Source organism: Mastigoproctus giganteus, chromosome 2, assembly GCF_048544385.1.
Source record: "Mastigoproctus giganteus isolate SK-2022 chromosome 2, ASM4854438v1, whole genome shotgun sequence".
Lineage (NCBI taxonomy): Eukaryota > Metazoa > Arthropoda > Arachnida > Uropygi > Thelyphonidae > Mastigoproctus > Mastigoproctus giganteus.
In genome coordinates this window covers 143,133,972-143,148,892 of record NC_143576.1, presented here as the reverse complement: position 1 = coordinate 143,148,892, position 14,921 = coordinate 143,133,972, and the positions used below count along the sequence as shown (strand labels likewise).

The following is a 14,921-nucleotide window of genomic DNA, read 5'->3' as shown; positions in this document are numbered from 1 at the left end:
TTTTCTCTTTCATTATGTTTTGCGTATAAGGTCTCTTCCACCAGATTTCTAAGAAAGGAGGCAAATTCAATTATTATCCCATCATATTACGTCATCCATTATAAAATAATGGATGACGAAATAGAATGGGATCCAGTAACTTCAAACTCTTACATCATTTCGAAACTTTTCATCTGAATTAATGATTATTCAGTATAGATTCAGTTTAGAAGCATTAATCAGGCTTTACATCACGATCTTCCAAGCAAGGTCGCGTTGTATGCTTATTTCTGATTTTTAAGTCGATCAATGCATTCTTCTTGTCCTTAACTTCTCTACCAATTTTGGAGTATGTCGCAGTTCTGTTCTCTAACTTATTCTTGTTCTTCTTTTGTATATCCGATGACTCTGTTTGACTGGCTTGAAATCCTTGCCCGTTTTGCTTATGATAGTATCCTATATTCCTGTTTTTAAAAACTGTTCTGCGAAAAAAGCCACAATTTCTCGAATATCCACCATTTCCTTTAATTCTGATCTCCATAAAATTATCGAATTGGAGGAGAGGTACAGAACTGCAGTCTCTCTAAAACCTGATCCTGCCATATTTCTCATTAAAAATGAATCCACTCCCATTCTTAGGTTCAACGACACTCATTTTTCTCGATAACAACGTATAAACACAACTTTATTTGAATCAAGCTATCTTTATTTGAATCATTCAACCCCCAGGCCACCTGTGCATGAACATATCATATATATAATTGAATAAGAAAACTTAAAATTTTGGAAGCAAATGGAAGCTATATACATATAGTTTCCATTTGCTTCCAAAATTCTAAGTTTTCTTATTCAATTCCGGTGTTAATTTTCTTCTGAGCGACTATTAAAAATCATCTTAAATTTAGCCGACATGGATACTATTCTCGTGTATACAGTATATGCAGCAGTGTACCCAAAACCTTATAAAATAATTATTCCTTTCTGACAAACTCGCTGTTCTCCTATCACAGAAACAGTCAACCTTTATGCTGTATTGTTTTTCTAGAGATATTTCCATGGAACGATTCTTCTGAACTGGCATCTATAATGATACAACTTCGAAACTGTTTCACCAACTCACCATTCATTTATGATCGAACCCCAAATTTACCCGTTAAGAACAAACTCTCATTTCCCCTTCGTCTACTCTCTTGAACAGCTACCCTCCTTATATGCTTCCTGAAAATTTCGACTTACTGAATTTTTCAGTGCTGGAAAGTTTCTTCTGGCTTTTAACTCATTTACAACATTATATTGGCCCGCGCAGGTACCACAATGATTATAATCATCGTCCTCCCACACCTGGTGAAAAAGGCCCGATTTCAAATCCCGTCAAAGACTCGAGGAATTTTAATGACTTATTTTTACTGTATGGCCGAGTTAGTCGGTTACCCTGCGAAAAAAATAATCGCATTTTTAACCCTGGAAGTTCAGGTTTTTCGTGCAGCAAACTGACCGAAGAGCACACGCATTGCTCACATTATACTGACGTCACGTCTCATAGTCTTGGTTGCTTTGGCCCTTAACAACACGAATCCAATCTAACGTTATAGTACTATATCGATCCTAATGGCCTTTTCTGTTTTAGGTCACTATAATATAAATTTTTTATCGCTAACGGGATATTGGGGAATTTAGATTTGAATAATTACTATACTTTTATTTCATAAGTTATACATTACATAATTTACCCAAAATTTTTCTAATGAATTGATCTTGTTTAATCCTTCAGAAGTACTCCATTAATATTTAATCGTTCGGATTAAATATTAATAGAATATTTCATTTATATTCTCCATCTGTGTTGAAAACTCCCTTTAGTTCACTGCATGGGATTAAGGCGTTTGCTCTCTTGGAATGAGTCTCTTTTCTTATTTATTTTATTTGTAGTAAATTTAATAATCTCACTAATAATTCTGTTTCCTACAGTGATGATTTCAAAGTTTTGTAAAAAATAATGAAAATATATACTTTAGGTTTGCAGACTTATTTCCAGTTCACGTGCTTTTTTTTTTTAAGTTGCTATATTGCAGAATATGGATCTATGTTATTACCATAGTGATATCTTTAAACTACAAACTTGCACTTATATAAATCTATTAATTCTTATATCATACGTCTCTTTTTTTCCCCTTTTCAGCCTCCATACTGCTTACCGGATGATTATTGCATGGGGATCACGGAATCATTTGATGATGCTACTAGTTTCATAACACGGAAGTGCGCATGCCCATTTGGTCTCTTCTGTCCAAACAATATACGCTTGGCTTCCGAACGAATAGAATTGGATAGAGGAGCTTATTACATGATGCACTGTTTGTGACTGACTCCCAAGACTCAGGATGACGTAATGCTCTACTTAACTATCATCTCCAAAGATGTTGGATAATCCCTCTTTAATGAACAGAAAGTTCCACATGAGAACTTGCAGCGGGCTTTTAACGTCGTTTTCTTGACAAGAATTTATTTTAAAAGACCGAAAATTCATCTCTAACCCCTAAGCCATTCCTACAGTTATTCAAAAAGAAACTAATTAACGATAACGACCGACTTTCTTAAAAGTAATAACTGATACGTGAAAATATTAAAGCTTAATTCCTTCGTTTCATATTTTATGTTATCTGAATATAAACAGTCACTTAAAAATCTGATTGGGTTCATGTAAAGAATATTCATGTCGTAATTAACTGTGTAACTAATTTAAAAATTTCATAAACTAAATTACAAATCCATACATAAATGAGAAATACTTAAAATATGTATGTTGTTAATGATGTGTTGTCGTTAATATTGTCTTTAATCTGAACCATTTTATGAGCATCTTTTTTTTTTTTTTTTTTTTTTGACATCAATTCTCGCTCCTCATTCAAAAAAAGATTTTTGAAAGAAATATTAAAACCAAGATAATATTTTAAGATTTTGTTTCTGGAGTATTTGAGAATGTGCATCAACTTGTTAAAATAATTCATTCGAAAATAATCGAAGTTGGTTGTATAAAGATATCTAATGTTTGTAAAGTGTACCTGAAAGAAAAATAAGATGTTCAATATTTATACTCAAAAGGTCGTTTTCTTTCTTTACTGATTTTTGTGTTCGTAAAGCACTATTAACGAATGAATTACAAATATATCAAGATTAGTCATCATTTTCAATTGTGATACAATTAGTGATACTTATAATAATGCATACTGGAAGTGTTTCTTCCCCCTTCTCCAGAACTTTGGAAAAAAATTCAGATATCTTGGAAATACAATCTCTTCACGAACCAGTGTCTTTTTTTCCACTAAGGGAAGCGTCATTAACCCTTGCAGGATGTAACTTATGCTACAGTCTAAGCCTTCGTGGGTAGCACAGTTGGTAGGATCGTCCTCCCCACACCGAGTGGAAAAGATCTGAATTAGATTCCCGTCGATGACGGGAGGAAATTTTATGGGCCTTTTTCACAACGTGGTTGAGTTAGTCGTAGCATGGTTTTTGTTCCCGGAAACTCGGGAGTATTTCCTTCAGCAAACAGAAAATCGACCACAGAACACACGTAATTTACAGACAATATACACAATTCAAGGCAAAAAAATAACTAGAAAATAAAACGATTCTTAAGAAATAAATGTAAACCTTTGTTATTTGTGGTTTTTCCAACTGATATCTTTTTACTTTTCAGTATTTGGATTAAAATTTATAAAACGCGTTTCCATCTTATTTATTGCAATCTTTGTTTTTATTTATATCTTTTTATATTCAGTACATAGTATAAAAGTCATCCAACATTCTAACTTAAAATTAAAACCTAACAAAGTGGAAGATGGTATGGCGTTTTTCTTGGTCTAGCCAAACGCGACATACTTATGTAACACGAAACTGACCCTGTTCTTGTGATGTTAGAAGTACACTGCCCTATAATTAATGTCCGGACGCCTGCATTTATACAAAAAAGATCTTTTATTGTGTTATTTAATATTTTGTGCTGAATCTGTACTTTCAATCTTCGCGGCATACTCTCAACCAACATTTTTATAAATGTCAGGTGATATATTCCTCCACTCGGCCTTGTACTTTGGGCAATCTCGACGTGCACGTACCCGATGATCCAATACATCCCAAAGATGCTCGATAGGGTTCAGAGCAGAACTCTGGACTGGCCAATCGAACTTTTCCACACCTGTTTCCTCAAACCACTCTGTTACGATCCGAGCGGTATGGCTTGGCGCATTTTCTTGCTGATACGGGTATGGGTCTTCCCTGAAGTATTGCCGTATTGTTGGAAGTGCATAATTGTCCAGGATGTCCTGGTATTGCACAACATTCATGGTTTTGTCGATAACGACTAATGGGCCCAAGCCAAACCATGAAAGGGGCCCCATACCATGATACTGCCTCCACCAAACTTGATTATTGGAAGGATACAATCAGGAAGGAACCGTTCCCCTAGCATTCCACACCCAGAAACGGCCATCAGACTGGTAGAGTGCGAACCTCGACTCGTCTGTCCATATGACTGTTTTCCACTGCTCTACAGTCCAGGATTCGCGCTCCCTACACCATATTAATCGGCGTCTTGCATTTGTTGAGGTGATCAATTCTGTTCAACATGTTATCTTGCATGCCCACTTTTGCAATTGTCTGTTCGAAGCCCAGTGTGCATATTTATAGCAGTTTTTCTGTGACGTGTTGTATGCATAGGATCTGTTTCCCCATTCATGTAGGGGTGTCCGGATATTAATGGTAGGACAGTGTATATTGTTTTATATCTTCTGAATTTTCGTTAGTTCAAAAGTTGCTTCGAGAATTTCGCATTTTCTGAAAGGAAGTTTGATTGCAAGATTATATATTTTCTGACTTTTATAACAATTACTGCATAAAGAAGGAACGATGAATTATGTATATCGAATGCCCGGCTGTTCCATTAAATTAATTCAACAAAGAAAAGGGATTTTGCAAGAAGTAAAGTTTATGTAGCAAATGCCATCAAAAATAGAATTATAAAAATAAATATGAATAAATAGAAATAAAACGTCTTCCTCGTTTTTTTTTTTTTTTTTTTTTAATATTTTAACTACTGAAATATTTATCTAATTGCTCTTGAAATCAAATATAAACCCCCTGACTATAGAAAGATAGATGGTAACGTGCTCCAAGTACATTTTACTTTGTTCAAAGATAATATCTTTTGTCAGGTCCTGTTATAACTTATCTTTTCTAAATTTGAATCTGTAGCGGGTAATATAGTCAATACGAATTCCGTCAATGACTAGGAAATTTTATGGGCTTTTTTTTTTTTTTTTTTTTTATCAGAACCTCTGAGTTAGTCGGTCTCAGACGAAGTCACGTTTTTCCCCCCGAAGCGCAGGTTTTTCTGCAGCAAACCGACAGAAAAACGCATGCAATTACAAACACAATATACTGATACCTCATGGCATTATTTTATTTGGCGCTTAATAACTAACTAAATTTAAATCTATATCCCCTTGTTTGTGTCATAAAAAGAGAAAATAAGACTACCTTCCTTAAATGTGTTGAACCCTTAAATTATATGCATATCGATACCTAGTTTCTAACTTTGCAGTTTGCAAAACTGGAGTCTCTTCCTGTAAGAATATCCTTTGCGTGAACAGCTAATCTTGTTGGTTTTTTGGACCCTTTCAAGCAAGCAGATTTCGTTCCTGAAATGAGGTTTCCAGACCTATATATAGTATGGTTTTTTTCGCTGCTGTCCAGAATTTATGCCGGAGCGTCTCAACAATAGCAGAACTGAAGACGACTTTAAATATGATACAAATATTCCGGTATGCAGATTAGCCTATTGTAGATCAGATGTGTTGGAGACACCAGTGGTGGTCGCATCAAAGGAATGGTGTTTACACAGATAATGAAGTTTTCTACTAGTCATTTTGTCGTCGTGTTTTGAATCAGTTTGTTCATTCGCCCTAACAGTAGGCAACTGGTAGCATGGGCACAACGCTCGGACTATACAGTTATGCAAATCTAAACGTCGAATAACTCGAGTGCATGCCTAATATAGGAATATTCCACAATTTCAACTCTTTCCAACAACACTTAGGGATATGCCTATAATTCCGGAAGTTATTTTTTGAAATCTTGAACATAAATGAGATATATATATATATATACACACACACACACATAGCTGGAAACTTGAATATAAATGAAAATAATTTTTATTTATCCTCTGTGTCAGATAAAGTTTACAAGATAGAGAATACAAGGATATTTTGTAGTACACAGATTCGGATGCATTGCTTGAAAATAATTCTGTATTGACACGCTAGTCACTTGACTACGGTCACACAATGGCAGTTTTGTGGAAATATAAGAATCTTTATTACAACACACAGATGACGATTTTACGCAGTAGAGTAGTTCCAACTGCTCGTCACGGTGGGATTTACGATGTACAGTACTATAAAGAAGAGTTGCCTCAATAAACAAACAAACAAACAAACAAAAAAAAGTTACAATAATAAATAGATAAAATAAACAAAGTGTGGAAACGACTGAGTATACTATAGATAGAGAACATTAAGTGAGCGTACAGACAATTGGTTATCCACAACGGAGTATTCTCTTTCTATATTGTCAGTCCTGACTAAACTTGTTAAGGTCGACATCTAAGTCCTGGACGCGTGATAACATTTGCTGAGGAAGGAACCGGTCCGTTAAGTGAAGGCGTGTTTGATGAGGGCATAGCTGTGGAGTTGCTCGCAGATTTGCCACTGCGATCCTTCGTGTACAGTTGTCCCAGGAGGAGAGAGATGAGATGAGACCAGTCAATCAATAGCTTAACCGTTGTGACTAATCTCCTTTCATCAGTGAGACATGGGATGTTCAGTGTGGTGGACATATCGATGGTCCAGACCTGAGGAGGTAAGCTAAGCTTGTGACAAGCCCACTTGAAGAGCCAATACTCGGAGGGGAACACTGGTTTGGTAGTAGAAGGAGATGCGAATGCCCAAATCTCTGCAGCACAGAGAAGTGGGGGATAAACTACTGTTGCAATGTACACCAATGAGCCAAAATATGACCAGCGAGTCGTTATGGAAATCGAAGCAACTGCAGGTGAACTGCGAGTCGGGACACGGTATAAAAAAATGATACTGAGCTCCGTTAATCAGTGTTACTCTTGTTCTTCAGATGGGAAAGGCAGTAGAGTTAAGAGTTTGATAACGACCAAATAATTCTAATGGCCAAACAACTGGGTCAGAGCGTGTCCGAAACGTCACGGCTGGTGGGATGCTCACCGTCAGCAGCCCGAGTGGGTGAAGTACCTGCCCGGCAACCCAAAGGTCGCGGGTTCGATTCCCGCCTCGGGCTTGGATCAAAGTACTGCAAAAAAACCTTGGGAGGTGCAATATGGCCACAGGAGCCGATGCGCCAACAACTACCAAATCAAAAATCAAAAAAACCGTCAGCAGTGGTTAGTACCTACCAAAAGTGGTCCGAGGAGGGAAAATCCACGAATCTCTGGCGAGGTGTTGGACGACCACGGCTCGTCGATGCTCGGGGTGAGCGAAGGCTCTCCCGGATGGCACATGGCAACAGAAGGGCGACCGTGGCGCAACTCGCCGGTAATTGGAATGCTGGTGACGGGAATAATGTGTCACAACACACAGTACATCGAACTCTGCTGAAAATGGGGCTGTATAGCCGCAGGCCGCTCCGAGTGCCCATGCTAACCACGGTTCACCGGCGACAGCGCCTACAATGGGCACGCGAGCACCGAAACTGGACATTGAGTGATTGGAAGAAGGTCGTCTGGTCCGATGAATCACGTTTTCTGTTGCACCATGTGGACGGTCGGGTACGTGTGCGTCGTTTACCTGGGGAAACCACGGTTCACGTCGTTTACCTGGGGAAACCACGGTTCACGTCGTTTACCTGGGGAAGTGATGGCGCCTGGATGCACCGTGGGACGAAAACAAGCCAGTGGCGGGGTACCGTGATGGGAAACCTGGGTCCAGTCATCCATGTGACGGGTACTCTGACGTCTACCACCTACCTAAACATCATTGCTGACCAGGTGCACCCTTTCATGGCAACTGTCTTCCTCTCTGGCGGTGCCGTTTTTCGGCAGGATAATGCGCCATGCCACACCGCCCGGATTGTTCGAGACTGGTTCGCGGAACATAAGGATTTCCAGGTATTTCCCTGGCCTCCAATTTCCCCAGACATCAATCCCATCGAGCATCTGTGATTTGCGTTGGAACAGCAACTCCGATCTGCGGAGTCTCAACCACGGACCTTACAGCAGTTAAAGGATCTGCTGGTTACGTGTTGGTACCAGATACCACAAGACACATTTAGAAATCTTGTAGCGTCCATGCCTCGCCGGGTACGAGCTGTTTTGGCTGCACATGCAGGGCAAACATCATATTAGGTAGGTGGTCAATGTTTTGGCTCATCGGTGTACATCGCAGTTACAAACATTATCGCTGTTTGTAACTGCGATAATGTTTTGTCATATTAATGATAATGTTTTATGTCATATTAATGAATAAACAACACATACTTATATATTTATAAAGTTTGTATTCATGATTTACTGTAAACTCACTGATCTGGTCGTCGTGCCTGAGTATAAACAAGAACATTTTAGGCTTGATGTAGCCGAGTGGTCAGGAGCGCGAGTGCAGTAGCACACGCTCTTTGAGTGGACCGGGGATCAAGCCCGTGACTGCTAAATACGAATAACATTTGTATTGATTGATTTATTGTAAACTCGACTGACCTGGTGGTTGTGCCGGAGTATAAACAAGAGCATTTTTGTACAATCACAGTCTTCCTCACGCTGGGTAGAAAAGGCCTGTGTTTGAATCCCGTCGATGGCGCGAAGAACTTTTATCAGCTTTTACCAATCTGAGACTGCTTTCGAAACAATCAACAGCCTAAAAACTCTTGTTACATACCTACCACAGTTTTCTCTTCAGATTAACACAAATAAATCTGCACAAATGGTGTTCACGCTTAAATCACACCCAACTCAACTAAACCTGAAAATCCATGGAACCTCCATCGCTTCAGTAACCAAGTACAGAGATCTCGGGGTCATCTTCGACCCTAAACTCGGCTTTTAAACACCATGTCGCAGATATTCACAACAAGATCTGCCGATCCAGATGGCTTGCCAAACAGCACCTTCATGTCACAGAGTCTCAATTCACCCTTCAATATATTTACCGTTTTTTCAGCCAGTCATTACCTACGGATCTGAAACCTGGGTGTCGGCAGCGAAAACCATGCTAAAAACCATTTCATTTGATGAGTTCTTCGGTAGGCGCTCTTCAAGCACAAACTTCCACTCCTCAGGTACACTTCAGAAATGACCAAACTTCTAAACTACAGAAAAGTCTCAGAACGGATCTTCACCCTCCGCTTACTCGTCACCATTACATAGAAAGGAACTAAAACAGGAAAAAACAAGCTGTAAACACATGAAAACAGTTTTTTCCCCCGTCCCAATAGCAATAAACCGATCAAGGAAAAACAATGACAGTCACTCGATTGAAGCCGATAGCTGCTCCCTGATGATGCAACTTCTGTAGGCTTTGTCTTCAATGAATTTCTTGTAATCAGCATCCATCTCTTCGACGTTTTGGAGCATCTCCATTGGTAGGAATCTGTCGCCCTTCCTGAGCCTCCACGCCACAGACTGCAAAGAAGGGAGGGACCCTTAAGGGTTTCGGGGGGATTCTCCAATTACACATCTCCCAAAAACTTGGCGTATTGATTTCACCCGCTATCATATTAAACTCCTAGCATTTTTGCTGTTATGGGCATTGCATCAGGCATGCATGTGAAAATTACTTATTTTCACTGATTGAAATAAAGATATTATAATCAGTTCACAAAAACCACATTACTGGCAACAATCACAGTTTAATAATATCAAAATCACACATTAAAATTTTCAAAAAATCATACAAATTATAATCAAACGTTTAAGTATATAATAAGAAGAAAATGGGATATTTTGTCCTGTTATCCCTTTCAATATATCCTTCCAATGGTTATGCTTAATGTACTTGTCAAATAAATTCGTAAAAGTACAGCTAATAACAAATACCTGTATAATTACAGTTATAGTTATGCTAATGCTATTTATGACAAATGTAGGTAGCTGCTAAAATACATTGCTCTAAATTTTCGTATTCCGAAAGTATTCTTATTTCAAGTTTTATCTTTAGCATTTCAATGTTGTACCTATAATTATACAAGTACCAAAATTCGACTTGAAAAATTACAGTTAAATGCAATATAATAAAGTAAAATTAATTAATTTGTTTTTATTTGCTGATCCTATTTTAAAACTGTTTGCTCCCGTAACAGAAAACAAGATCTTAAAATTGAAAGAGGTATTTGTCGTTAATTTTTGTTATTTTTTATATTCTTTCTATACAAAATTAACCTAATAAGGTAAATTTTTACTTTCTAATATATAGAATTATATTCATATATTTTTACAATATACTGTCAGGATTTTGGGCCACACCGATACATGTTTGATACAGCCCAGCTCGACGCTTGTATGCCTGTACGTGTGTGGCACGACTCTAAAATGCTGTTTCAGTTCACTTTCTGAGCGGGTCATATAAAAATTATTACCTGGCCGGATTGTCGCCACCGTAAGAATACACCTATTCTTAAGGTGACGATGGCCGAATAAGTTGGACACCACTGGGTTAGAGGAAAATATTCGTGCAGTGATTTGGAGTATTATGGTAACGCGTTCAGTATTGATTTTTAAAATAATACAAACTCTTGGTAAAACTGATGTTGGATATACAATAAAGCAGAATAGTTCTGTGCAATATAACGAATGGTTAATAAATGGAAATTAATAGAGTTAAATCATTGAAAAACGAATTGAAAGATAAGTAATTTCTTAAGCTAATACGTACTTCACAACTAATGAGCTTCAGCTGTAAGAAGTTAATATTAAGGCACGTACGAGTATATTGCAAAAGTATCTTTTGTATACAGAGCCCAAATTGCAAAATAAGTTCGCAACAATTTTTTTAAAGATTTCATTTTGAAAAAAAATAAATAAATAAAAATACCAGTCAGTATTAAACTATGTAAAGTGCTATTTATTTGTATAAACGGCACTTTTCACGACTAAGGAATTTGCTTGACGACATGAAATGTTTGATGCATTTTGGATGCTTTAACAAAAGCATTGTGCAACGTACATGCGTTAATGTCAAAAGACTTGTCACCCATTTCTGAACTATGCATTCCTGTGTCTTTGAACCCTTTGCAGTAACGCTGAAGTGTCTTCTAGGGAAAAGAATGTGTCACGCCACATATTTACAGCACCGATTTGAAAATTAAGTTTTTATTCCTTTATGGCAACATGAAACAAAGTTTATATAATATATACTAGGGGGCTTTTCCCCCTGCTCGCCCACCCCCGCTCACGCTTTTCTACGTAAAATATAGACGTATACGGAGTAAGTCAAATCTTTTCTACATAAAAGACACGTGTTGAAACGCACTAGTCTATATCTAATCAGGAAATGACCTTTGTTATTATTTACCTGTGCATTTGTAGTGTGCGGAATTCAAGGTCGAATAAATATCACGGTAAAATTCCATGGAGAACGGTGTACACCCTCCAACATGGCAGCAAGTAAAACAGTGGGAAAGCAGTGATTGACAAGTTGTGACTCCCATATTTCGACAAACGGACAGGAAAAAAGCAGTGATTGGCAGATGCTACTGCTTTCCCCACCCACTGTCCTCCTAGGTTGATATGTCCAGGGTGTTTTTCCCCACATTTGCCGCTGTTTTTAAATAGGGGATTCGTTTTCCCAAAATACTAAAATACAATATTTACATATATACAATATTCATTAATATACAAAAAACGTTACAATGGGACATCGAATGTTAGACAGTGAATCACGTGCACGAGGTTGGTGAACATTATGGAGGCAGATGTCAATAATTAATTGCATTTGTAGTGACGTAATTTCGCCCTCTTCTCCCATTGGCTTGTTTAAATATCACTAGGAGAGAAACTTTTTAATTATATATATATGTGTGTTTTTAACTTATATACATTCGAACTTGAATCCCGCCTCGGGCTTGGATCAGAGTACTACAAAAACCTTGGGAGGTGCATTATGGCCACAGAAGCTGATGCGCCAACAACTACAAAAAAAAAAAAAAAAACTTATATACGTTGTTGCACACCTTTGAAACTTCAAGAATTTGTTCCTTCATCAAATGAAAACAATTCGTCGGGAATTTCTTTTTGAAAAGTGAACTTTCGAGATTGTCAAATTCTTATAACAAACTAATTAATAGTTGTTGGATTTATTAAGGCTCATTAGCAAGTTAGACCACATAACGCCATTATGTATTATGTCTACAGCAGTGAGTGCTCGCAGGTAGATTTACATGTTGGGGAAGCTTCTCTATTTCCCTCTACCTCCTCTGCTTGAGTTTGGCTAACTGCAGCTTTGATTGAAGAGGCTTTAGAAATTTCTCCAGATGTAGATAGAATAAAAGTCAGACCTCTCCAAACGAGTGATAATTGGCGTTATGTTGTCACTTCAGTATAACGGATTCGCCACTCTCATATTGAAGCATTGTTTACAGCAGTAGTTCTCAGCCTTTTTGGGCGAGGTACCCCTGGAGGCTCGACCAAGTCTCCTGGTACCGCCTAAGATTATCGTAGGCATAGAACGCTAAGAAAGAGGCATTTTTCGATTTTTTTTTTGTACTCGTATGCATGTACTGTATTATAGTGGAACCAAAAAGTAATCACTACTTAATATTTAAACCAAAAAAAAAAAAGTATTATCAAGATCCCACGTTAAAAAAAAAAATTGAATCTACTTAGAGACCTGTTGCGACAGCTTTTCAGCGAATTTGCTGAAATTGTATCAAAGATGATAATTGACAGCGAATATCCGCTGAAGCTCAAGTCTGTTTCTCTTTCTTTTGTGTGTGTGTCAATATTTGACAAATCCATATTCACATAAATACGTCGTCAGAAATGGTAAAAGTTTACGAACTGCTTTGTATGCTATATTACGGAAAGAGTCTAAAAAATAGCGTAGAACGAATACAGAGAAACGCTAAAAAAAACCTTTTCGCGGAGTGGCGTGTCACAAGGGATATCAATTAGATCATTTGTGAATGGGTTAGAGGAGTACGGTTTTTGAAGCTATCCGCCTATAATTTTCAGTGGTTCAGCTCTTTCTAAAAGAGTAATTTTATATATGAATGTAGAGATTTTATCATTAGCCATGAAACGTGGCGTGCTTTTACCTTGAAGTAATAGATTCGGTGTGTTCAGTTCGCCAAGTACACTGCTCGACAAAATTAGCAGAACAAGTAGAAAACGTGGGGTAACTCGTGCAGATTGCGATAAAGCAGGATAAAATTTGGTATGGTGGTGTACCATAGAATAACGATGAAATGAAGAGACAGCGAGAAACTTCGGAGATATAAGGGACATTTATAGGGGTTGTATAAGAACTACCAAAAAAGGCCACATTACAAAAGTCGATAGAAGATGCTCTAAAATATGGTCACGTGACATCAGTACGGCGTATGAACTCTCACGGCTAAACAGGCCTGACAGCGGTGATTCATCATTCTTGATATAAGGGTTTCTATAACATTCTGTGGCAACAAATCCCATTCTTTCACCAGAGCAGACCTCAGCTCACCAAGTGACCAAGGAATTGGCTGTCGGCTTGCAATGTGACGCCAAAGGGCATCCCATACATTTTCGATCGGATTTAAATCTAGTGATCGTGCTAGCTACGGCAGTCGTTGGATATCTTCAGTTTCCAGATATTCTTCCACCACTTGAGCTCTATGTATAGTGGCGTTGTCGTCCATGCAAATAAAATCTGAGCCAACCGCACCCCTAAAAAGTCGCACATACGATTCGAGGTTCTCAGTACCTCTGCGCAGTTACAGTGCCCCTATCAAAACATGAGGAGGGGCACGGCAATTGATCATTATTCCGCCCCACACGAGAACACCGCCTCCACCGTAAGTGTCCCTTGCTCTGATGTTGGAGGGATGGTACCTCATTCCTCGTTGTCTCCAAATGAAATAACATCCATAATCTGTTCGTATGCTAAAACGGCACTCATCAAAGAACAGAACTGTATCCCATTTGTCAGGGCTCCAAGTCACACGTTCAGGCACCAATTTATACGAATTCTAAAGTGGTCTGAGGTTAATGGGATACAAACCACTGGCTTTCTTGCGTAGAGTCCACTTGAATTGAGGCTTCTTAACACAGTCCGGTTGGAAATGTTTTCACCTGTGGCCGCAGCAATCTCCAGAGACAGTTGATAGGGTTATCTCACTTGCCCTTAACCATATACCCTAATAGCTTAAGCCCTATATTCCTCTTTCCCACTTACCTTAAAAGGATATGCTGATGCTCTAAGTCCCACTTTACCTAATCGCATGGACTATATCCTATTAGTCTTATTCTCACATTTCCATTGTGTGTATATAACTGTATTCTATTTTTTCGGAGCGATAAAAATGGTTTTCAAAAACAATGAAAAAAATAAACAAAAATAACAACAAAATAAAAATACAGTAATAAAAAAAATTTGTTAATAAACAGTTTATTTTTCTTTATGTATAAATATTTCGATATCAAATAAAGAAATACACAAATTTAAAATACAAAATATTAAAGTTTAAATTATACTAATCATTTAATGGAAGAAAGTAACCAACTGCTTGCACAAAAGTGTGTAAATCGATGTCCCCGTTTTTTCTATCTGCTGTTAAGTTCATTAATTTCTAATTAATGCCCTCGTATTCACGGTTTTTGTCAGAACGGCATTTGGAGATGCAGACTGGTTTGAAATTGGAAAAGGCGTGCGACAGGGCTATATCTTATT

At 37.9% G+C, this 14,921-nt stretch overlaps 1 protein-coding gene across 2 annotated transcripts in view; it reads left to right on the top strand.

Moving 5' to 3' along the window:
- Positions 1-2,587, top strand: part of LOC150089627 (U-scoloptoxin(11)-Sa2a-like) — a 169,915-nt gene extending 167,328 nt beyond the window's left edge. For both annotated transcript variants that reach the window (XM_090368694.1, XM_090368695.1), the window contains exon 5: positions 2,159-2,587. In XM_090368694.1, coding sequence (XP_090224820.1) covers positions 2,159-2,341 — 183 coding nt within the window. In that variant the 3' untranslated portion in view covers positions 2,342-2,587. The remainder of the gene's footprint in view (positions 1-2,158) is intronic.
- Positions 2,588-14,921: the final 12,334 nt, after the last annotated feature.